Below are 26,821 nucleotides of genomic sequence, written 5' to 3'. Positions count from 1 at the left end.
AACCCTTTTGCGGGCGGTATCCAGCCTGCAGGCTGTCCGGTTGAAACCCCTGGTCTAGTTTTAGTTGACTACATTTTTATATGATTTTAGTTGACTAAATCTACTCTAGGAAGAGGCTATTCTGTTTTAGGTAAGCAAAAGCACACACTCGAGTAAAAAAAAAAAAAAAAAAGTTAAAAAAATCAGAGTTTACCTCTGCGTAGATATAATATAAAATATAATGTAATTGCATCCCGTGTCTACTGTGAACCAGTTACTTTTTTAAATGTGTGTGAGTGTGCGTCATGCATCACACACACCAAGAATAATTCTAATTGGGTATTTTCCAGAGAACTTTCCTTCTTTTAGATTCTCGTTTCATTTTTAAAAGTGAACAAAAATGTCAGTATTATTTAATTATAATTGTAATCAACATCACTTAACTTTTATTTAGTTTTCATCTAGTTTTTGTCGGTAGAAAACAACAAACATTTTTCATCAACAAAATTAACTCTGTTAGGCATGCATAAATAAATCAATAATGTCGAAAAACAAATGTAATAATTTAACAAGAATTAATATTTTAGACCTAAATAATACTTTATTTTAGTTCCATTTATAATATTCATTCATATATGATAAACTATAAGTTACAGTACATGAGACACCTTTGAACCATTTCTGTGTGTTTACTACTATTCTTTATTCTGAGTAACCATAATCTGTTCTGCAGAATTCAAAACAGCACCAATAAACACTGTCCATTATCTAAACACAGTGTGACAGAAAACAGAGGTGTGTGTTTTCACTCACTGGTGGTCTCCTGAACAGTGGCGGGGTCACTGGCCTCCTCTCCGAAAGTGGCATAGACCGTAACGATGTACTCTGTGTCAGGAATCAACCCTGTCAGCTCCACATCAGTCACCGTCTCATCCACCTTCAACTGCATCACAAATACTGTTGTCACCATAATTCTTCTTATTTAATAAAATTGTTCAATATCACTATAAAACTATAATGTCTTTTTTTCATTTAAGAGTTTGATAATTAAAGTTTACTGTTGTTTTCAAAACTGCACAACTCTCCGCGATGACATTCATTTGGCATGCCAGTGATGGCACACTCTTTTCCTTGTTTTTTTTTTTTTTTTTTCAGTGAGCTGTTCAACTTCAACGTTTCTGTTTAGTTGGATTCAATTTCGTTTGCCACTCTGATCTGAACATGCATGTTGTTTTTACTTATAATGTGCTTGTGTTTTGCGTTTAGTCTTGTGTCTCTTTTGTTGGCATTGTGTGAAGCACATGGCTCATGTTTCCATGCAGTTGCATGCTTTCATGCTTTGTTTCATATGAACATGAGGTTATTGAGTGCTCTCATTAGCCCATTTCACACAGCGATACCGGTAAATATCTGGAAAATTACCAGAAGGACTTTACCAGTAAATTCAAAAAACTGCTGTTCACACAGGTTACAAAGAATTTTTCCAGAAAAGACCATTCACACATCTTTTTTAAAATACTGGCAAATTCTGACATCATTAACCAGGAATTAGCTCTAAACGGCTGCGCTTGTATTTGTAGACATAGAAGGCGCCAGGCTATTGTTAATGGTTTAATTTTTATCTAAAGCTTTAATGTAAGCATTCATGCAGCTGCTTTTATCCCAGAGACATTCAAAGGCAGAAGCGCGGACGGCCACTAAATGTTTACTCATTTTACTACATTACAAATTCTGTGGATGAATAAACATTGTGAACAACTTCGATGAAAACATGAAGGAACACTTTTACGTGTCGTTTTGTGTGCTGGCTGAAACATGCAACTGAGCAGAGCTTAAAGGTAAAGGTTTATCATAAGCATTTTATTATTAATTTTTTACACAGTTGGCATTCAGAAGGAACATAGAAACGTTCTCAGTCTAACATCTAGCAGCTAAATGTGTCTGAAAACATATACGTTTATTTTCATAAACAGCTCAGATGTGAATGAGTCTGAAGGTTCTGAATGTTACAACTAATGCCGGAATTGCCAGAAAAAATGGTTAATGGTATTTTTAAAAAGGGCCTGTTGCTGGTAACTTTCTGGAAAGGTCTGTATGTGTGAGGCTATTGGCTGTATGTTCTTGTCCTGTTTGATGTGAGTACATGGCTTCCATTTTTGTCTCTTTGCACAATGTGCTCTTCTGTCTATTATCTAATGCCTCCCATCTTGTTATCCCATCATAAGTTTCTCTTCATCTGTTTGTTTATTGATTGTTTTTGCTTAAAGGTGCAGTTGGTGATCAGCCAAAATGCTAACTGTTAGCATTGAAAACAGTCCTTCCCCTGCCATCTAAAGCGATGCCTTCTGACATTACGAATACACACCGTAAAGATGACAGTAGACAACCCACTAGATCATGTCATTCACCAGTTAGAAAACTTTACAGTACTTTATAATACTACAATTCTGAACAAAAAACTGTACTTTATCCAGCATGTTTTCAGTTGTGTTGCAAGCAAAACTTGTCATAATGTGCAATATTTCATGCATGTAAGGATCGCTGGTCTCACTCTCTCACATGCTTTGTCCTAAAGTTACTATGGTGCTTTGCCAGTGGGGTGCACTTACATGCTTTTCCAGAATGAATAATCAAAGTAGCATGGTAAATAATATAGAGAGCACGTCACTGGTTGTCATTGTTAAAAATCTACATCAGCTTTGCGTGACTAAAATATGTTTAAAACATAACATTACCTGTCTAAAAAAATACATCAGCCATGGTGTCATTCTTCCTCCAGCATGTAAAAGTAACTCCAATATTCATTCAGGATTTCAAAAAGTTTTGATTCAGCAGTTTGGACTTTCATGAAAACGCATGTGAATGCGCGAGCATCCACAAATGCCTGAATTTTCTGTGAGCAGAGGGGTGGGCCATACCTGCCAACACTCCTGTGTTTCCGGGACTCTCCCATATTTCAGACCCATCTCCAGCCACCCTCCTGTTTTGTGATTTTTCCCAGAAAACCTGGTTGCCATAGGATCCAATTGTAGCAGCCGCCCGAAACACAATTTGCATAACAACTACTAACACCACAGTACACAGTACTAACGGTTTTCAAAATTACATTTGCTGACAGACAGTTTTGGGCTACTTACTAAGCCATAGTAAGCCATACTACTATGGCAATTATTGGCCCAACAAAATTTAACTGGACGAACATTTTTTACTCTTATGCCCTACCCAGAATATAAAAATACATATCAATAAATTTATTTAATTTACTTTAATCATTACTATTGGAATGTGAAGAGACTTTCAACCAGAACGACAAAAATGTTTCTGAAGACAATCACCTACTGCACCTTTAAAGCTTCTCTGTGTTTGGTGTCTTGTGCCAGTTTGCTGTTGCTTTCCCCATTTGTTTTCTCAAGTCTCTCTTGGTTTTCTCAAGTTTGTTGCTTCACTGCCAGCCTAGCCAACACTTAAAAAAATTATATGTTGGCTTTAATTCACTTTTTTATGTCAACAGGTTCCATGTAACCGAGTTAAGTTACCTTAAAGTAAGAATATTTATTTGAGTAAACTTAAGTTAGCTACATAAAGGTAATGTAATGTTGTTTAGTTCAATCAACACAACATTTATAATTTAGCTTTAATTTATTTGCACTGTTAAAAAATCTGTTAAATTTACGGAAAAATACTGGCAGCGGTTGCCAGGAATTTACTGTAAAAATACAGAAGTTTTATATGACTGTTTAAATTTACAGAAAATAACGATATTTCATCAACTGTTACAATGCTCTGTTCACAAAAACCTAGTTTAGCTCATATAAACGTAAAGTCATTCAATGCACTAATGTGTTCGTGTGTACAATTAGCAAACAGATTTTCACTGCATTAGTAACTACACAGTTACATTTCAACAAAAGAAGATGCAGCACAACATCAGCTATCCTTAGTTCATATTGGACTTGCACACAGATGCTACTATCCTCCACAATGTTGCAAGTCTGGTTTGGTAATGTTTTATCCCTAGTGGTATTTTTTTTAAATACTCATTTTCACCCTGCATTTGAGTCCTAGACTCCTCCCTACCCTAAACGCTGACACTGGGTGGATGCTCACGGCTGTGAGTCACGTTGGATAAAAGCATCAGCTAAAGATTAGGGACAATTCACTAAAAATAAACATTTTGTCATCATTTATGACAAAATGAGTTTGTCATTATGAGTTTGTTCCAAACTTTTATTAGTTTCTTTTTTTCTGTTAAACACTAAAGAATATATTTGGAAGAAAACTGAAAACCTATGACACATATGCGCATAAAAAAATAGTTGGCGGATACGCCAAGATGTGCATACATTTTGAAAATGTCCATAAAAACATATGCGCATAACTGAGTAGGGTAAACTTTTTATTCAATGAGAAAAGATGCAAATAAACTGCGACATGAACACTTTTACCAAACAAATGCCACCACACGTTCAATGCGTGTCAGGATTGACTACTGGGGCACAAGTCATTTATTAAATTAACAATAGATTAACACAGCTTCTCCTAACGCAGTAAATTCCATTTTTACTGTTGATATTTGGCGCCAGATAATCAGGAAGTGACAATTTTGTTAGCTTTGACTCATTTGATGGAAAATCGATTTATTAGTAGTAAGCTAATTTAGCTAAATTAGCTTTATTATTAGTAGTCTTTTATGCGATATCCCAGTTTAGAGCATAAAGTTAATTTGCATTATGGATGGAAAAATGGCTAGTGACTTCCATGGTATCTGTTTTCCCTTCTATGGAAGTCAATAGTTACAAGTTTTCAGTTTTTCTCAAAATATAATAATATATTTAAATATATTTTCTTCAAAAGAAAGAAACTCATTAAGGTTTATAACCACCTGAGAAATATTGAGTACATTTTTAATTGTAGTTGAACAATCCCTTTAAAGTAAATATAAATGGCAGAAACAGGCTAAGGTTTTGGGACAAGCAGAAAAAGAATGTGGACATATGGGACTGCAGTGCATCTGAACTCACTGGGAGCACAGCAGACAGCAATACTACAAAAAAGCAACATTGTATCTTGTCCAATACTTCACTATTGATAAGTATCGAAACATCAATACTTTTCACATCGCTAAAAACAAAAACAACAGCAACACCTTTAGAAGTAGCATGAAAGCTACTGAAACGGATGAAAGCGCGATCGGGTGAACTCATACGTGATGAATGTTATTCTTCTTTCACATGAAAATAGTGTAAGAGTGAAGCTACTATTTTGGTGGACATGTCATGGTGTCAGCGAGGGCTTAACGTTTACTCAGACACAGACAGCAACGCTCACAAAGCCCATTTGCAGGCTCACCTCTCTTTCATCTGGAGTGTCGCTGCTCAGCGGAGCATACAGGATCATGTACCCAGAAGCCCCTTCTGCGTCCCTCCAGCGGGCTCTCATGCTGCTGTCTGTCACATCGTACAGCTCCAAATCACTCACTGTGGGCAGAGCCTCTGAGAAACACATCAACATACAAATCACACGTTCAGACTTAGCATAAGTGGATTGTGTTTGTCAGTTTGGTGTTTGCATGTGTGTGCATTTCATTTATTTCCCGAATAGGCGCTTTTGTCAGTGTTTTTTACGGTAAACACAAACAAGTAAACTGATAGATATGAGAGAGAAAATATTTATTATTTATAAGTATCATTTATTATCTGTTATCATGACATGATTAAATTATTTTATTAAATTTAACTTAATATAATAATAATTGAAAAACATGTTTGTAAAAGATTACAAAAACTGTAAGCCACAGGGTAAATTATACCCGTGGATATATTTCAAATGTACATACCAGGCTTTTAACAAAACATTCAAGTGTCCCAGTCATTGACTTTTACTAAAATTGTATGATTAACAATCCCATAGTGTTAAAAACTATTTAGCTAAAACCATCTCAAAAAATGAGGCATTTACACCTATAAGCACCAGCGCGGGTCAAATTTAGCATAGTTATATAAAAATGTCGATTCATGACATTAACTATGATATTAGCCCACACAATATATATTTACTTCATTTTAATTCTAGTTGTCAGTGCAAGCTTGTTTCACTTATATTGGACGTTTTAAAACAAAAACGGTGCAAAGAAAACAAACAAAATTATAGCTGATTACTACAGAGTAACAATTATTTTGTATATGAATATACAGTTGAGGTCAGAATTATTAGCCCCCCTTTGAATTTGTTTTATAGTTATTTGTAAATATTCCCCAATGATGTTTAACAGAGCAAGAACATTTTCACAGTATGTCAGATAATATTTTGTCTTCTAGAGAAAGCCTTACTAGCTTTATTTTTGCAAGGTTTTATTTTTTAAACCATTTTAAGGTCAAAATTATTAGCCCCTTTAAGCTACTTTTTTTCGAAAGACTACAGAACAAACCATTCTTATACAATCACTTACATAATTACCCTAACCTGCCTAGTTAACCTAATTAACCTAGTTAAGCCTTTAAATGTCACATTAAGCTGTATAGAAGTGTCTTACAAATATCTAGTCATATATTATTTACTGTCATCATGGCAAAGATAAAAGAAATCAGTTATTAGAAAAATGAGGTATTAAAACTATTATGTTTAGAAATGTGTTGAAATAATATATATATATATATATATATATATATATATATATATATATATATATATATATATATATATATATATATATATTAAAACACTATTCATGTGCATGAGTAAAATTTAATTTATTGAAAAACACATTTGTATTAGATAAAAAAAAACTGTTTAAAAGAAAGAAAAACAGTTTAGTTAAATTTGGTCAGGTAAAAAATGTCTTTAAAATATGACTGTTTATTTTACATCGGTATTTTTAATGGAGCTTCTGTCTACTGATCCTGATGGTGCTAGCGGTTAAAGCAGCAGCAGATCAGTATTGAGGTAAAGTTGGTTTTATATTAAGCTACTTTGAGTAATCGGTCTGAAATCGCATATAATGTTATGCCTAATTCAGACTGCATGATTTTTAGCCCCGATTTTGACTCGCCGACAGGTTTTGAGAAATCGCCAACAAATGCTTGAAATCACAGGCAAATCGGTGCTCGTGCACGTGAGTGACAGTCACACAGTATGAACTATCAAAGACGTGATCTGAGAGAACCACTAAGGAGTCGCCGATGCCTGTGAGATATTTGGCATGCAAAACATGTGGAGTTGTCGGCAATTCAAATCATGCTGTGTGAAATGAGTTTTGACTAAAAATAACATTGGCGATCACCTACAGCCACTGAGAGAGTAGCATTCACTAGTGAGTGTGTACCTGCAGGCCAGCGGGAGGTTGAAGGAGAAGTTAAAAGTGCTCAGTTTATTTTGACCCAAGAAATGGAGGAAAAACTAGTGGAGGTTTGACAGGAGTACCCGTGTCTGTTTGAAGTTTCATGCAGAAAGTTAAAAAAGAAAGTTGAGGAGAAATTGCTAATTCCTTTCAAACCCAAGTGAGCAAATATCTACATTTTCTACCCCATTAAAGGCTTCTTTCTCGTTATGTAATAACAAAAGATATACTACATGTTTTTGGCTGTGAGACATAGTTTAATCGAAATTGTCGGTGATTGTTCCTATTGTAAAGTCATGCAATGTAAAAGCCCCTGTCCCCGATCCATCTTGCATTGTAAACAAAGCAGCGACAAAACGCTAGCCCAGATAGTCATCCAGTGTAAAAACTTCTGTGACACGATTACTGTGAAAACCATGCAGTCTGAACTCGGCATTACACATGTCTTTTATCTCATTTTACACATTAGAACAACTAAATGAATGTTTAAGTCTATTTAACTGAATGTGTTTTAATTACATTACAACATTGATGCTGTAAAATGAAATTATGAAATTGAAAACAGTTACATTTTTCACCGGAAGTTTACCATTGGCTGAAAAACACTGGCTGTGCATATACCCCATTTGCATTTTAAAGGGCACCTAGGTTACCCCTTTTTTCAGATTAAATACAAGTCTTTTGTGTCTCTAGAATGTGTAAATAAAGTTTCAGATCAAAATACCCATCAGATTTTTCATTATACCTTTTACAAGATGCTGTTTTATACTGATTTCCAGCAGGGGGTGGTTTTGTCGTACTGCGCCTTTAAGACGAGTCTTTCCCGCCCACTATTTCTACATGCCTCCTCCTTCAGCTGTGTCAGACAACAGACAGACTTAAAGGAAGAAGGTCTCATGTAGCGTTTGTGAGATACTACAGTAAGAACTAACCTTTACTAATCAGTATTGTGAAGTTGCATTGATGAGTCACACACAATATCGTTACAAAGTTAACGTGCTCGCCCGCGCACACACACACAAAGCAGATGACACACACATACACACACACAGGCAGGCGGACAGACAGAGCGCGCTTAGCTTAGTTAAGGCTAACCTCAAGTACTGTGTGGATATCTGTTATGCTAATGTACAAAATAAACCTGATTTAACTTCCACAAACCGGGATTGAAGCGTCTTCTTTTATAATTGTTCTGACACACGGCTGTGCTGATAAAGTAAAGCTGAAGTAAAACGCTGTAATTAAATACACACATACTCTGTTTTAAAACCCTTTAAACATGTGAAACTTACTCTTAATCACATTTGATGATGATTGCTGACCCTAGCGAACAGAACAGACCTTTTATTCCCGGTTGCTTTGCGTATGTTTGCCTAGTCTTGTTGACATATACAGACGACTACCGGAACATGTTAATGCGCGCAGCTGTCAATCAATTCGGTGTGTGGGGGGATCGCACACCTACGTAATGGTGCGATCGATTTGAAAACAGCTCCAATTGGCCGACCCTTTTTTTTGTAGTTAAATTGAAAAAAAAAAGGACTGGGTGTGTTCATATCACCCCAGTATGACGGTCTATACACTATACCAACACACAGATCTGTCCAAACAGCTTGAAAAGTAGATTTTTTACCATAGGTGCCCTTTCAAATAAATGATTTTTGTTATAATATCTAACATAATATATAAGCTTTAAACTGTGATAAATATAAAATAAATAAATAAATAAATAAATGAAACTAAATAATATTCAACAAAATGTCTATTTAACATTTATATTACATTTTATAAAACTTTAATATCTAGACCTTTTAATCTTTTACTTGTAATCTTTTATGTGTTTGCCAGATCAGAGGAAGTGTGCCACAGCTGGACTCTGAGAAAAGTGTGAAAGTTATAGATGACTTTGATAGAGTGTGAAAGAAATTCATCCTGGAACAAGCTCATACAGTTTTTAAGACAACAAACTAAAAACTTTTAAAGCAAAGACATTTTAATGAAGCACTAAAAACTGCAGTCTTCAGTCCTATCCTGCTGGGGTGACTGACGGGCGTCTGCTCAAAAGTAGTGGTTAGGAAATAAATGTACAGCATTAGGAGGTGTTGAAAGACCTGCAGAGTAAATGCCATTAAAATGAGAAAGATATACAGCATGCCTTTGGTTTGTGGGTAAACACAAATCGTCTTACAGTGAAATTGTGCTGAGCCATACTGTAAAGCCACCTTCTTTTCTGGCTAAAATATATGATAAATATATATTTTAAATTTGTTAGGTTCTGTAAAATATTAAAATTATATTTATTAAATAAATTATATTAAATTGTATATATCTTACATATTTTTATATAAATATATAAAAGCCCCAATTTTGTTTTTGTAGAAAATATATTTTTATAAAAATATATTTCATTATATTTTAGAAAGAATATCGTATTTGAAATGCCCAAAATATATTATACATTATGAATAAGATATATTTTGTAAAATATAATTTTTTAAATATTTAAATTAAACAAAGATATATATTTTGACATATACAAATGTGGAATGATGCAGTCGTAAAGCTCATGTGTTTACAGATGTTATGTTGAGTTTAGAGATGACTCACGTGTGATCTCGCTGCCTCTGAGAGCATCACTTGCTGCGCTGCGATACACAGCGAACACTGCAATCTCGTATTCAGTCAGAGAGTTCAAGTTCTGCAGGACCACAGAATTCTCCAAACCGCCCACCACAATCTGAACAGCAAGACAACAGTGGTTTGTGACAGCAGTTCAGAGAGTCATTAGGAAAAATAAAACCAAAACAGAATTAAATAACGTGCCAAACTGCGGCACATAATATTTATAGCACTGTGATGTCACCCATAACAAAATATTATAGAAAGAAATCAAAAAAAGAATAAATGAGATCAAACAGAGACAGTAAGCTAGTCTTAAAAAGTATTTTGACACTACTGACAGTTAAAAAATGTCATTGCTTTATAAAAAAAAGCCAGACTTATTTTTTAAAATATATAGCATAGAAATTACTTTTAAAACACATTATTGTCTGCCAGATCATTTTATTTCACCCTCACAGTGTTCCAAACCTCTATTCATTTACTTACTCAATGGAATATAAAAAATATATATATCTAGAAAGATTTTCCCAATCAAGCTATTTGTGTCCCCAATCTGATACGGGTCACTAGTGTATATAAACATCTTTTAAAATGATTGACACTGTACACATACTTTGTGACCATTGCTATGAGCTGCATAGATTTCTTTGAAATAGTAGACAATCACTAGTAACAAATTATGCAGCAGTTATCAAATCTGACTGGCAAAGAGGTTTTCCTAACCGCACTAATACTACAGGTTTTTATTTATTTATTTATTTTTTTAGGCAAGAATGTAGGTGTTTAGATATGTTTTGGAACTTACAGCATGTGGTTAATTTATAATGATGCTTTACCTCAGATACTTTTTCTGGAATTTACCACTGGCTCTGATTGTCAGGGTTCTGCCACTCTGGTCTTGTAAATTCTTGTTTTGGTGGCAGAATCCGGACACTAGTCATGTCTAGTCATGTTGTGCTCGGCTCGAGTTTTCTTGGGTCGAGCACTTGTTTCTGTCTCTATGTGTGCGCAAGCCATCGTGGGTGTACGCAGAGTGTGCTTTGCGTGCCTCGGACGCGCGCACTCTTGTACTCGTGTTTGTGTTTTCGTCTGTCTGCAGCGTGGTGTTTCATTCCCAGCGTCTCAGTCTAGTTGGTTTCGGTTTTGGTCGGCGCTGGGATGAAGCATGCACGCTGCGTGTGTGAACGCACGGTGAGTGTTTTCATTCATTGTGTGCTTGTGTCTTGCGTCTGTTGTCAAAGCAGGTGGCTATGTGTTTACATTGTGGTCAGGTGCTTTTGTCGTGTGCTTCAGTGTTGTGCTTGCGTTGTCATGAACATGCGGTTAATGAGTTCTCTCATTGGCTGCATGTTCTTGTCCTGTTTTATGTGAGCGCATGGCTTGTCTTGTCTCTGTGTCATGCGCTCTCCCGTCTATTGTCTAGTCCCACCCTCCTTGTTAACTCATTATTAGTTTGTCATGTTCACCTGTTTGTGTCAATTTACTTTTGCTTTATAATCCCCTCATGTTTTCTGTTCTGTGCCAGTTCGCCGTCGATCTTTCCCTATCCAGCTGTGTCCAGTCCTGCCTTGCCTTGCCTTGCCTTGCCTTGCCTGCCCAGTCAAGTTTGTTTGTCTATTTGGTTTATTAGTGTTTTTCCCCTCTGGGTTGTTTATTTTGCCTTTTATTTTATTTTTTTTTAATAATATCCCATCACTCTGCATTTGGGTCCTCGCTCCTTTTTCCCCTCACCGACCGTGACACTGATGTCTGTCTCTATAGCGGTTAAACATGATATGGGTCAGAAATGTAAATATTACAGTAACAATTTATTTTAAAATTTAAAAAGTTAATTTCTATGGCTGGTTGGCCATTTGGCCTACATGTGAAAATTCAGTAAAAAATGCTAAACCGTAATATCCTGGACCAGTATATTTTTTGGAATAATTTAATAAGTACTCCTTTAACTGAAACGATAAAATACTGGAAAATGTAACAGTTGCTACTCTGAAATGGAACCAAATAGAAGTATGACCCATATATATATATATATATATATATATATATATATATATATATATATATATATATATATATATATATATATATATATATATATATTTTTTTTTTTTAATCTAATGGGTGATAGTTAATCTTTTATATATATATTTATATATATATATATATATATATATATATATATATATATATATATATATATATATATATATATATATATATAGTTGAAATCAGAATTATTCTATATTTCAGAATTATATATACCCTTCAATTTTTTTTCTTCTTCTTTTTTAAATATTTCGCAAATGAAGTTTATCAGAGCAAGGAAATTTTCACAGTATGTCTAATAATATTTTTTCTTCTGGAGAAAGTCTTATCTGTTTTATTTTGGCAAGAATAAAAGCAGTTATCAATTTTTTTTCAATCACCATTTAAGGACAAAATTATTAGCCCCTTTAAGCTATTTTTTTTCTCGACAATTTACAGAAAAAAATCCTCATTATGTAATAACTTGCCTAATTACCCTAACCTGCCTAGTTAACCTAATTAATCTAATTAAGCCTTTAAATGTCACTTTAAGCTGTATAGAAGTGTCTTAAAAATATCTAGTCAAATATTATTTACTCTCCTCATGGCAAAGATAAAATAAATCAGTTATTAGAAATGAGTTATTATAACTATTATGTTTAGAAATGTGCATAAAAAAATTTGCAAAATTTATTATATATATATATATATATATATATATATATATATATATATATATATATATATATATATATATATATATATATATATATATATATATATATATATATATATATATATATATATATATATTATTTTTTTTTCCAGAGCATACAGTTCTGGCAGAAGGCAAAGATTAATATATGATGATGTACTTTTAATGATCTAAATTTATAATATCAGTTGCTCTCTATTAAGTAGTATTGTTTAGAAAAGAAAAACAGGAACATTTAATAGCAGTATTTTGCTTTGTAAACGGCATGTATGTGTGTGTGTGTGTGTGTGTGTGTGGGTGGGTGTGTGTGTGTGTGTGTGTGTGTGTGTGTGTGTGTGTACTTTAATATCCAACAAGACTTTATATTTACTTTCATCAACACAGAATCAATGCACCACAAGAAATAAATACAATAGCTTTTTGGGAATCAGATCTTCTCTCTAACAGAAGAAGAATGGAAGGACACTATTCATAGGATTCACAAATCCTCCATTTGTGCTAGACATAGCTTTATTTAACTTAAGATAGTACACAGACTTCATCTTTCCAAGACTAAGGCCAAATCACAATGCTATGTTTGTACCCCTTCCTCTTCCTCCTCCCATTGGCCCTTGAAACAGAGTGTGGAGGGGAAGGGCTTCAAATCGTACCCCTAAGTAATGGGACAGCACTACAAAACGTGCACATGTTAACATACTGTATGTCATCACAATCTCTTGCTTAATATGAGATCGACGATCCCGACTGCTGTAGTTTTTACAGTTGCATAATTTTTTTGGTATTTATCTTCAGGAAATCTACAAAGGCAGCAATATCCTGTTATCATAACTATATAATGTGGCAATAAGATTGTAACTTTACTTCGCATTTACACTGTGGCCATATTCATCTATGTAAACACACAAAAACAACATTAACATTATAGCAGACACTGTAAAAAGGTCATTCCCAGCCACTAGACTTTCAGTCTTTTTTAGGCATTCCAGTGTTATCGAATGACAGAATGTTGTGGGACTGCTATACAGGAATTCTTATTAGGGATTATACAGAATTATTATTTTTTTTAAGCATGGCACAAGAACTAGTTACGAATGTATTAAAACATATGCTTGTTTGTTGTAAAAATTCGTAATAATGACAAAAAAATTGTGGACCTCCTTACTTCTGTTTGCAGCCATGCTGCTGTTGTAGTAGGGTTGTCGCGATACCATTAATTCATCTTACGTTAATATACTAGCTTAAGTATCACGATACAAATTTTTATTTCAATACTGTAATTTATAACTCGAATTACAAAGGAAATTGTCAGAAATACTATATTTTACATGTTATAATAAGTCTTGAATTTAATTAATAATTGCCTTTTTACTAAAAAGTATTATTTGCACATCACTCAACCTAAAATGCTTTCATTCTTTTAGTTTTTTATAGATAGTTGACCAACAAAATATACACTAAAATAAAGATTCAAATTATACCAAATTAAATTTGTTACAAAAATAGCACACACAAAAAAAAAACAAAAAAAAAAAAAAGTTGGCTATATGAAGTGGTCAGAAAATTGTTTTAATGTTTCCTGTGGCTATTTTAGGTTTTCATCTATTGTTTTTTTGTTTTTTTGGTTTTTTTTTAAGTCTTATCAGGTAACAATCCAAAGTAATTTAAAATTGTACTTTTTACTTCTTCTATTAAAATAAAATGGTCTACAAGTGTGTGTGTGTTTTAGTGACTTTTTTTTACACATCCAACATTATCTATTTTAGATACACCGTTAATGATGATACTACCGTTTGCAAACTACAGTTGCACCGGCAGTATTTTGGAGCCATAGTATTGCGATACTATCATAGTACCAGTGACCCATGGAACCCTTCGTTGAAGGAAAAATTCATAACCCTTGGTTTTGAGCGTGGTCCTGAAAATCTTCTTTTCAGGGGCTATCTAGCTCTTCCCCTATGCCTTCAAGCTAAAAAGAATTGGGACAACCCTTCATAAGAATGCGCAAAAAGTAAAAGCCTAAGGGGTAGAATTGGCATTGGTCCTAAGTTAGCGAAGATGCATCCATCATGTGATCCTATTTGCATAAGATGTAAACAATATCTGCCACTTTAGCTCATATGTTTTGGCTATGTCCTTACCCTACATACCTCACACATTTTCCTATTCTTTTCTATAATATTTGGTAAAGGTGTTACTCCCAACCCTGTAACTGCAATTTTTATTATTATATAATACTTATCACTTGTCTATAAACAAGACTGTAAATTCTTTACATCTATTTTGACAAGATGCCTAATTTTAATGAACTGTAAGTAATTATCTCCCAAAGTTAAACAATGGGTAAAAGATGTGTTACATTTTGTTTGAACATGTTCGGAAAAAATAAGACTCAATTTGGAAGGCTCCAGGATTAAGTTCTCTACCATGTGTTCTCCTTTAATAAATTATCCTCAAAACCATGTATAATTGCATAAAGACAGTTTGACACAACCATTTGGGATCTGCTGTAATTGTGCTCCTTAATTTTTTTCCTTTGTTTCCCCTCTGCACTTCTCAATTTCTCTTATGTACATAATGTTTGCATATCAGATATGGTAAAATATGCTGTAATTCCAATGCATGTCATTACAAAATATTTTAAAGGCAAACAAAGCAAAGAAATACAATAATAAAGATTGCTTTTCACAGCAGTCATTAAATCTATTGTTGCACAATGAACATGATCTGAAATAAGAATGCATATGCAGGTAAGCTGACTTGCTCGATTTACCTCTCTGGGTCTCTCATATATAATACTCTATTCTTCTTAATACAATATGCTATAAACATCAACAGTGCAACTCAACTTTTCTTCATTATTAGCTTCAGAAAGACATTCAAATTAGGAACAGAGGCTTTTGCTAAGCTGTCAAACTGTCAACTTGAAATTTGAATCAATAATAGAAGGAAGTAAAAAACATAACACTGTGTTTTTTGTTTCTTTTTATTCACACAATAGTGTCATCAGACTTTTAGCAAGACTGCAGTAATGCACAATAATCAGGGGTGCACATAACTGGTGCACATCAGAGTTTTGGCATGCTAGCACTATTGGCATTTCCGAACTTTAAACCATTGTAAAATCAGGAATTTCCGCTGATGCGTTTTGCATCCTTGCTTCCTTTCCTCATTGTTATGACTTAAACATTGAGGAGTTCAGACTTTTTAAATGATTCGGTAACACTTTACTTTAAGCTGACATAGTTACACATGTTCCATGCATGTACTATAGTAATCACAGTGTATTATGCATAATTAAATGTAAGTAACCCTAAAATGAACCCCCATTCGCATTCCAACAACAGAGTAAGTACATGTAATTACTTAACGTTACTTAGTATTTAAATTAATATTTTAAATAATAATAAAATAAAGTTTAACCATGATTTTCTTTATTTATAATTCTCGATAAGCACATACTGTGTGAATGCTCAGTTACATGTGAACAAGTGATCATCTAATAGGGGGAGGGATGCTTCAGATACTAGACAGCATTTGATTGATCAAAAGGTCTCATAGTTATCTTAAGTACACAGTGATGTCAACAAAAAAATGTTTATTCTTATTGGTGAAGGGAACTAACTACAAGCTTTGCATGCTTATGGGCTCTATTTTAATGATCTAGGCACAAAGTCTAAAGCGCATATTTTAAAAAAAGCATTAAGGGCATGTCCGAATTCACTTTTGCTATTTTAAGGATAGAAAAATATGTGTGCCCTGGCTCATGGTCTGGGTTGTGCTTATTCTCTTAATGAGTTATGGGTGTGTTTTGAGCATAACATGCATTAAACCTATTTCTGGGAGTCTCCCTTTAAGAGTCACGCCATGACACATTTGCTATTTAAATGGACTTAAATCCATTTTAATAAAAAGAAAATTTAAACGGACTTTGTAAGTGGAAAAACTGAACCCTTTACTAGCGAGAAAACAGTTAAACACCATCTGCAGCGCGAGGATAAAAAAATGAGCCTCCTCTATTCAACCTCTTTACTTTCTCTTTACTTTACTTTCACTTTTTACTCCTTTACTTTCGTGGATAAGGAAATGGTGTTGTACGTCCTCCACTGAAGAGATCCATTGGCCTACATATTTATTCCATTTATTAAGCATAAACATTTCTTTAAAAACTATTTCTAAATTCAGTTCTAATTAACAGCAAATGGATAAATGAACAATAATAACAAAGTGCAGTCAAAAAACTATTACATAGTTATATCCAAACACATGTCCTACTGTATGTCCCATATGGTCCAAAACCTGACAGGTGGAAAAATCTAAGCTTATTTTTAATTAAAAAAATATAAATATGCATAAAAATATAAAATAATAATAATAATAATATTACACAAAAGCAAATTGTCATGAATAAACTGGAAAAAAAGCCCCTAGAGATGAAAGATGAAAAAAGCATTGAGGCAGAGGTTTATATATATGTAGAAAAAATATATATTTTTGTAACATTATTATTAATCCTTTAGTTTTATTTTTATTTGTTAGGCACACAACTAACTGGCTCTGCGCTGGAGCTTTCAGTTGTTCAATTGCGCAGACTATTTTAGTTCCTCAAACACTCCTCCTTTCTAGATCGGAACACCCATGAATCCACAAAGTGGCGCAAATAGATTTACCATTTAAATAACATGGTGCAAAACGTGAAAATTTGTGTTGTGTTGGTATGAAAATAGCAACAAACTGCGCCAAATGTGTCTTGTGCCGGGGTTATAGGGCTCTTAATCTTTTAAATGTGAACTGTGTAACTGTTTTTGTTTTACTGTAGCACACTAGCTTATATTGTAGATAACCTTAAAATAAACATCAAGTCACCTCTTCTGGAATGTCTGCATCGGTCGGATGGTAAACCACACGATACTTTTCCACCTTGCCAGCCGAATGAGTCCAGGACACTCGGAAACTGTGTGCCGTCACCTCAGAAATGAGCAGGTTCAGAGGAGTTGACACAGTCTCCTCGGGGACAGAATCTTCTGTTAATTGAGAGGAAATCATGAGGTTTTTGATCCCTTTCCACATATGACACATCTACATTAGGTATAAGTACTCACGTTTAATTTCTTTGTCCTGTTGCTCCACTCCATCACACACCGTCCTGGTCAAACCTTCCACTATGGTGCCCATAATACTGAAGTCAGCCACATTATAAACATGCGTGTCCTCTGGTTCAGACGCAATGGCCTTCAGCTCATTTTCATCAGCATTCTTCACACCTACACACATGCGGTATACACACACCAGGTCATATTTCACATTTCTGAAATATATACATTTTTGACAATTACGATTTTCTTTCTAATACTATACATAAAAAATCAGAATAAAATCTAATTATCACAGACTTATTTAAAATAATTTTTAATTGATTTGAAAATCATTTAAAATGTAAAAAAAATATTCAATTTGAAGGTAAACAAACAGAATGCAACAACATTAACAAAGCGTGTAATTTTCCACTGTTTGTAACTTTGACATGTTTCTGTTTTTCTCTTAGTTCACACAAGTCCCAATATAATATGCTTATAATTTAACATGTTTTGATTATTAGTTATATGCATGCTTTTGTACTAATGTTTTATAAATACTTATTTTTTGTATTTGTAAACCTTGTTCTGTTAAAGCTGACAACTTAAACATGAGTAATACTTTCTCTCTCTTTAAAAGCAATTATGACTGGTGATCAGATTTCTTTTTTTCACACCGATTCTCAATCAGGATTTTATCATGCAAGCGATCGGTTTGAATCAGGTTGTGAGAGCAAGATTAAACAACATGGGCATTCTGGTATTTATCTGATCTGTGAACGAGTCAGGAACCTTGCTGTTTAGATGAGGGGGCTTTCAGATTTCACCTCGTGTGTTTCAAAAACAAACAAAGGTCTCTGGAGGATTGAAACCACACGAGGGTCAGTAATTAATAACCTAATTTTTATTTGAGTAAACTAATTCTTTAATTAAGAACTTACAATTTCTGTGAAGTTTAAGCTTAGATTTGGTGATATTCAACTATTATTTTTCCCTGAATTAAGGAATAGCATACATTTAGGGTTAGGCTTAGAGGTAGGGATTAGATTTCATACTTTGGCCCAGGATCTAGTCTAACTCAGCAAAATCAGGATGTGTACATGTTGACAGTTTACAATCTTTTGGATGATTTTTAATCCACACATCTGGTTATCAGCCCTGAGGATGTTTATACTGCACGCATTAAGGCAGATGAAGTGTTCTACACAAAGATGCATGAGGAATCCTTTAATACCAATGGCAAACAGCTCCACTCCAGAACTTCTCAGGGTTTGAGCAGGGGAGATAACGTCATCCTGCGATTTTCCGTCTGTTATCAGGATACCAATTTTGGGAACGTTGTCACGAGCACCTGATTCAGGTTTGAAGCTGTTCTCCAGTACGTATGTAAGAGCGAGACCTAAACAGATAAAAACAAATGATAGTTTTACATCAAGAAATAAGTTCACAATACAAGATTTAAAGTCACAATTACGGGAAATAAAGTCATTATTGTGAGACATCAAGTTGTTATTGGAGATTATAAAACATTAAAAGGTGATTATCTTCAGAAACAGTTGTCCTTATGCTGGTGGAAAGTCTCCTCACATCCTAATAGCAACTATTAAATTCAGTCTATTTATGTATTTTAAGATTCTGTATGTCATGCAAAACAATTAATTGCTAATTGAAATCAACCTCCATCATTGTAAGCAAACTGAAATACATATAATTTGATTCTATGATTTGGAATTGGATGTTTTATGAGATTATTTAGATTTTTGGGATTATTTTAATTTAAATGAAGAATTTTGCACCAACATCAGTTGTGTTAAATGGAAATAAATGGCAGGAGTATATACTTTGTCGCATGCTTTCACAATTTGACGTTCGATTTTTAGGCATTTTACACATTCCCTAGGCATTTTATAGAATGCTGTATTTCACACGTTGCCGATAACATATATACAAATATAAGCTTGTTAAAAATGACAGAAAAATACATTTTACTGAAATACATCTGCAACATTAAAGTTTATTAATATGAACAAATAATTAAATATTCTTTTTTTAGGAGCTCAAAAAATAAATGCTATATTTGTGGAAAAATTCACATTCCTAACGGTAACAATTTAGAGGTATAAATTTGCAATTACAAAAAGTAAACTGGAATATTTGAAAATTGTGACAAAATTAAGAAACAGTCAACTTATCCTGCATACTGTATGTTTTACACAGCAGATGGCCTTCCAGCTGCAACCCATCTCTGGGAAACATCCAATCACACTCATACACTACGGAAAATTGAGCCTACCCAGTTCAACTGTACCGCATGTCTTTGGACTTTGGGGGAAACCGGGCACCCGGAGGAAACCTACGTGTACGTGGGGAGAACATGCAAACACCACACAGAAACGCCAGCTGATCCAGCCGAGGCTCGAACCAGCGACCTTCTTGCTGTTAGGCAACAGCACTACCTACTGCACCACCGCGTTGCCTTGTTGTGTTTATAACAATCACAAATAATTGTAATTGTAGCCGATTTTGCAAATACAAACGTTTAAAAGCCTCACAGAGTGATGAAATACAGCATATGTTTATAAGAATTTAGCCCTACATAGGTGAAAGATCTGTACTTCAATATGATAATACAACTGGTTGTTTAATGCATTTACGAGTCGCAATATATCCATGTCTCTAAAACAATGGGAAAAAGTCTGTAAAAGAAACCCAGAGCATTACCCGTGAGAGTGTTGCCTCCCTTGTATGGCAGGTTTTTGACAGCATCTATTACTGCTTCTTTTGTGCTGAAGCCATTCAAGTGCCACTCAATTCGTGGATCTCCGCTGTACTGGGCCAGACCTAAAAAATAAAAAAACACACCCAAAGGAACACACTGTCACTTCAGATCTAATTTAAAAAGTGCTACTTTACAGTCCACCTATTCTATTTTAAGCCAGAAATATTAGAAGTGAGGAAGAATAAGTTGATGAGACTCACCAATCCTGGTTTTGTCTATTCCCACATCAAAGGCGTTGACCAGGTTTTCAAGGAACATGCGGACCAGACGGAAATTGATTCGCCCGATACTCCAAGATCCATCAACCAGGATGACAATATCCGCAATGGCAGGAGTTGTGCAGACAAACTGATCTACTGGATTATGAGAGATAAAGACAGAAAGAAAGAGAGAGAGAGAGGGGGGGGGTGAAACAAGTGAAACCCCATTGTAAAGTTCCACAGCATACAGATCCAAACACACTGCTCAATAAATAAACAATAAACTCATCAGCTCAAAAAGCACTATTGTATTTATTAATTATTATTGAACAAATAATAGCACAAGAAAGGAAATAATGTTTGATGAATATAAAATTGCAACTGTAAGATATTGATATCATCAACAACAACAAAAATACAGTTGAAGTCAGAATTATTATCCCCCTTTGATTTTGTTTTCTTTTTTAAATATTTCCCAAATGATGTTTAACAGAGCAAGGACATTTTCACAGTATGTCTGATAATATTTTTTGTTCATGAGAAAGTCTAATTTGTTTTATTTCGGCTAGAATAAAAGCAGTTTTTAAAACCATTTTTAGGTCAAAATTATTAGCCTTAATAAGCTTTTTTTCTTTTTTTTTTTCAACAGTCTACAAAACAAACCATCGTTATACAATAACTTGCCTAATTACCCTAACCTGTCTAATTAACCTAATTACCTAGTTAAGCCTTTAAATGTCACTTTAAGCTGTATAGAAGTGTTTTGAAAATATCAGGTAAAATATTATTAGAAATTAGAATAATTACAACTATTATGTTTAGAAATGTGTTGAAAAATCACATTCAAAAAACTAAATATTTCTAATATTTAGGCTAATATTTCAGGAGGGCTAATATTTCTGACTTCAACGGTAGGTGTAGATACAAATTTGTTAAATAGTTGCAATTTGAAGTCATGAAGTCATAATTATTAGAAATAAATACTGCAATTATATCTAATAATAATTGCAACCTGTAATTATTTATTAATATGACTAATATCACTATTCTGCAGTAGTAAAACCACAATTATGATAAACAAGGTGACATTTTGGAGAAATATAGTTGAAGATATTAAGTTAAAAATATGATGCAGTCCCAATTACAGTCCTCAGCATTAATGTGTACACCCCATTTTAAAAATGAATGTTTTGATACATTTCAGTTTTAATAACCAGTCAGTTCCATTAAAATAAAATAAATCTTTAGAAAAAGAAAGATAATACATTTAAATCTAAACAAAATATTGTGAAAAATTACAAACTACAAAATTTCAACAACATTTTATATATATATATTGTTTTGTTTCCCTTGATTTATTCCCTCTTTTTGTTTTAACTAACATATAAATTTGGTTGTAGTAATTTTGGGAATTATTTTGTTTGATTTTTATACAAATATAATATTGTATAGCATCCTATAAAAAAATATGAAATTAGATTTGTAAAGGGTGTACTAATATATGCTGAGCACTGTACAATACAAAATATCAAGTAGCAAATACAAGAAAATTGTGAGATTACAAAATGCGATTTTGTGAAAGTCCCAATTTTGAAACATAATATGCAAATATAAGATGCATCAAAATAAAATAAAAAAAACATTGCAGATTAATAATTTCAATCAATTTCTTGTACTACAACATTTTATTTTGCAACTTAATATGAGGGATGAACCTAATTTTCAGCCACCAAACACTATTGGCCAAAGTCTGATGCATCCATAATGTTAAGTTACAAAATATGATGTTCTAGAACAAGAAATAAAGTAAATTATCATTAATTACCATCCAAAAAATTGTTTTATTTTGGTGCATTCCTACACTATAAAATATATGAACAATTAGTCATAACAGCATGTCTTAGCACATTGTAATCTATTAAACTAAGTTAATTATGTTCCAACTTAATTTTATAAGTTACACAAGCTGTTTTAAATCAGTTTAACATAATATAACTTCAACAGGATCATTTGATTCAGCTTGAAAATTTAAGGCAGCCAAACAAAATCCTGGTTCACTTAAATTTTTGAGCTGAATCAAATTAACTGTCACGTTAGTGATCAAGAACAGGAACAAAAACGGGAACAAAAAGGGTGTGGATCCAAGTGCAGATTTAATATAGTATAGTGCAGTAACAGTGACAAAAAAATCCACAAAAAATCCAAAGTACAAAATCACAAAACAAACAAACCCAGGAACTCAGACTAAACTAAAACTAGACTTTGACAACTAGGATAAGATACTAAACTGGATACAGGATGACAAGATACAAGACTGGATTCAAACACATACCACAAGGAAGACAATGACCGACTGACAAACAGAGGATGAATGACTGAATATATAGTCCAGGTAATCACGGAGAACGGAGACAGCTGTGGTTGTAAATCAGTGTAGATGAGAGACCGGGTGTGTGTGCGAAAGAATGTATGGAAATGTAGTTCTAAAGCCACTGTAGTCTGCTGGGGGTTGCTGGCGAACTACAGTGGCATCTGGTGGACATACACAGTCATGACATTACCCCCCTCTTAAGGAGCGGATTCCAGACGCTCCTAAAATAGTCCTGGGGGGGCGAAGCAGAGGAGGAGCAAGGAGAGGGATGGGAGGGCCAGATCAGGGAGGTCCGTGGTTCAGGCGCCCCGGCAGGAAGCCAAGGTGCAGCCGGGAAATCCGTCCCAAACCGTGGGAAGGACCACCAGGGAGGGGCGGGAGGGGTAACCCATGGATGATGCAGCAGGAGACACAAGGCAGGGGGCCCCAGGAGAGCCAGCTGGAGAGGTAACTGGACAGGAGCCGGCGGGACTGGAGGCGGCTGGACAGGAGCCGGCGGGACTGGAGGCGGCTGGACAGGAGCCGGCGGGACTGGAGGCGGCTGGACAGGAGCCGGCGGGACTGGAGGCGGCTGGACTGGAGCCGGCGGGACTGACGCCGGCAAAGCAAGGAGCCAGAGCGAGGTCGGCAGATCAAAGACCCGGACTGGGGCCGGCAGGGCATGGAGCCGGACTGGGGCCGGCAGGGCAAGACGTCTGGGTGGTGCCGGCAGGGCAAGACGTCTGGGAGGTGCCGGCAGGGCAAGACGTCTGGGAGGTGCCGGCAGGGCAAGACGTCTGGGAGGTGCCGGCAGGGCAAGACGTCTGGGAGGTGCCGGCAGGGCGAGGAGCCTGGGAGGTGCCGGCAGGGCGAGGAGCCTGGGAGGTGCCGGCAGGGCGAGGAGTCTGGGTGGCGCCGGTAAGGCCAGAAGCCAGACTGGAACTGGCATTGTACTGCGCTCTGGGGCTGGAGCCGACACTGGCGGGCGCTCTGGGGCTGGAGCCGACACTGGCGGGCGCTCTGGGGCTGGAGCCGACACTGGCGGGCGCTCTGGGGCTGGAGCCGACACTGGCGGGCGCTCTGGGGCTGGAGCCGACACTGGCGGGCGCTCTGGGGCTGGAGCCGACACTGGCGGGCGCTCTGGGGCTGGAGCCGACACTGGCGGGCGCTCTGGGGCTGGAGCAGTCCTGTTCCTACGCCTCCTCCGTCTGGTGGTTTGAGAAAGAGGAAAAGCAGTGTCGTCAGGAGAGGGAGCTTGCTCTGGAGCTGGAACCGACACTGGTGGGCATTGTGGGACTGGAGCAGACACTGGGGTTTCACACAGATCCAGAAGACTCTCCAGAGGCTCTGAGAAGGGTGGTCTCCGGACAGGCCGACGCGGATAAGTCCGCAACTCCAGTCCAGCCTCTCTCCTCCTTCCCTTGGACAAATCAGCTGGCCCTGAAAATATCCCTCTCTGTTGCCCTCCACTCAGGCCTCCCTCCTGAGGGTTCTCCTCTTTCAGGGCAACAGAGAGAGGGGAGCCAGAGATCAATAAAGCTGCTTCGATGAACCGATAAAGGTTCCAGTCCTCCTCATAAGGTGGCATCTGAGAACGGACTGGTTCCAAAAGTCCTCCCCGAAAGAACATCATCAGTAGAAGGTCACTGTGAGAGCTCTTTGGGGCTAGCTCCAAAAACTCCTTAACGTAACGCTCAATTGAGCGGTTACATTGTTTAATGCGCACTATCACGTCATCTGCTGGATCCATTTGTGAGTCGGTCGTTCTGTCACGTTAGTGATCAAGAACAGGAACAAAAACGGGAACAAAAAGGGTGTGGATCCAAGTGCAGATTTAATATAGTATAGTGCAGTAACAGTGACAAAAAATCCACAAAAAATCCAAAGTACAAAATAACAAAACAAACAAACCCAGGAACTCAGACTAAACTAAAACTAGACTTTGACAACTAGGATAAGATACTAAACTGGATACAGGATGACAAGATACAAGACTGGATTCAAACACATACCACAAGGAAGACAATGACCGACTGACAAACAGAGGATGAATGACTGAATATATAGTCCAGGTAATCACGGAGAACGGAGACAGCTGTGGTTGTAAATCAGTGTAGATGAGAGACCGGGTGTGTGTGCGAAAGAATGTATGGAAATGTAGTTCTAAAGCCACTGTAGTCTGCTGGGGGTTGCTGGCGAACTACAGTGGCATCTGGTGGACATACACAGTCATGACATTAACCTTATGAGTCCATTGAACTACCATTATGTTAAACTGACTTAAAACAGCATATTATAATATATAGAAATTAAGTTAGAATGTGATTAACTTAGTTTAATAAGTTAGAATCAATTAAAAACATATGATGTCATGAATAATTGATCATATCAGTTTTTTTCTACAGTGCAGGATCTTTAACAGTGTACTTCAAAGTAAGAAGTGGTTGTTACAAGACAAATCGTGCATTGTGAGTTATAAAGTCGAAATGATAAGAAATCAAGAATATACAGAATATAATATCCAGGAGTTGTGCAGACAAACCAATCTACTGGATCATCATGAGAGATGAAGACATAAAAAAGTCAAACCACAGTGTAAAATCCCACATCCATACAGATCCAAAAGCACTGCCCACTAAAGAAACACAAAATTCAACAGCAACTTCACAAATGATGATTTTATTGAACAACTCTGTCAACAAACAAAAAATCATCAAGACAGGGAAGAACATGTTTGATGTATGAACACATCGCTAACTATCAACCAAAGCCAAATAATTTTACTCATACATAAAAAAAGCACAGCTCGGGGATCCATGCTGGTTAGAGACAGACTGATGGCATCTTGAACTCGAACAAATCATGTGTGTGTTTATGCCTCCGCGAGCGTGACAGTAACTCCTGGCAGTCCCACAGTGCGGTAACTACATCTACACACAGAGAGGGGGTAAAGTGATGAAGTGTCAGGACGGCCAGTAAATCTGAGGAGCGCAGGACCACAGAGCTCAGCACTGCATCATGGGAGTCTGTTCTGTTCCTTTTTCAATCATTTATTTTCACAGCAGAACAGGCAGTCCGGGCTTTAAAGCATGATGCAAGCCTCGTCTATGAGAGCATTAGTGTTTGGCACCTTCTACAGAGAGTTGGACAGGGACATTATCCAAACTCAACTAGTCGTGGTCTGGAATACAGAATACAGAAATATCCATTGGCACAGAGGTAGATGTGAATATAGAGAACAGAGGCTTTAAATCGGTGACTACAATGACATATTTTCAAGTAAAAGTGATTGAGTATATTGTTAAGGGATAGTTCAATAATCAATACTTTCCCATCAGGCACACAACATTATAAGACATTAATATTAGGTTAGATTTAGGTCATGTTGTCAGCTGACCAAAACTCAATGTTTAGTCAACGTCTAAAGCAGGGGTCACCAATCTCGGTCCAGGAGGGCCGGTGTCCCTGCAGGGTTTTGCTCTAACTTGCCTCAATACACCAGCGAGGATGTTTCAAGTATACCTATTAAAGCCTTGATTAGCTTGTTCAGGTGTGTTTAATTAGAGTTGGAGCTAAACTCTGAAGGACACCGGCTCTCCAGGAACAAGTTTGGTGACGCCTGGTCTAAAGGCTCGTACACACCGGGACGCTTTTCGTTTGCATTTATAATCAACGTTTTTTGAGACGTTTTTCTGGTTTCAAACCCAATCGATTTTTTACTGGCGGTAAGTAGAGTATGCAAA

General features: G+C 35.8%; 1 protein-coding gene across 14 annotated transcripts in view; it reads right to left on the bottom strand.

Annotated features, from left to right (window-relative positions):
• The window catches only part of col14a1a (collagen, type XIV, alpha 1a), a 320,593-nt gene that overhangs the window by 208,908 nt on the left and 84,864 nt on the right, over positions 1-26,821 (bottom strand). For all 14 annotated transcript variants that reach the window (XM_087286725.1, XM_087286726.1, XM_087286727.1 and 11 more), the window contains 8 exons: positions 20,729-20,884; positions 20,471-20,590; positions 18,984-19,148; positions 17,777-17,938; positions 17,541-17,698; positions 9,923-10,052; positions 5,329-5,471; positions 793-922 (listed from right to left, as the gene is read on the bottom strand). In XM_087286725.1, coding sequence (XP_087142851.1) covers positions 793-922; positions 5,329-5,471; positions 9,923-10,052; positions 17,541-17,698; positions 17,777-17,938; positions 18,984-19,148; positions 20,471-20,590; positions 20,729-20,884 — 1,164 coding nt within the window. The remainder of the gene's footprint in view (positions 1-792; positions 923-5,328; positions 5,472-9,922; positions 10,053-17,540; positions 17,699-17,776; positions 17,939-18,983; positions 19,149-20,470; positions 20,591-20,728; positions 20,885-26,821) is intronic.

This window comes from Danio rerio, chromosome 16 (genome assembly GCF_052040795.2).
Source record: "Danio rerio strain M-AB ecotype USA chromosome 16, GRCz13ab, whole genome shotgun sequence".
Lineage (NCBI taxonomy): Eukaryota > Metazoa > Chordata > Actinopteri > Cypriniformes > Danionidae > Danio > Danio rerio.
The sequence above is the reverse complement of the archived record's forward strand: the minus strand, read 5'-3'. Positions and strand labels throughout refer to the sequence as shown.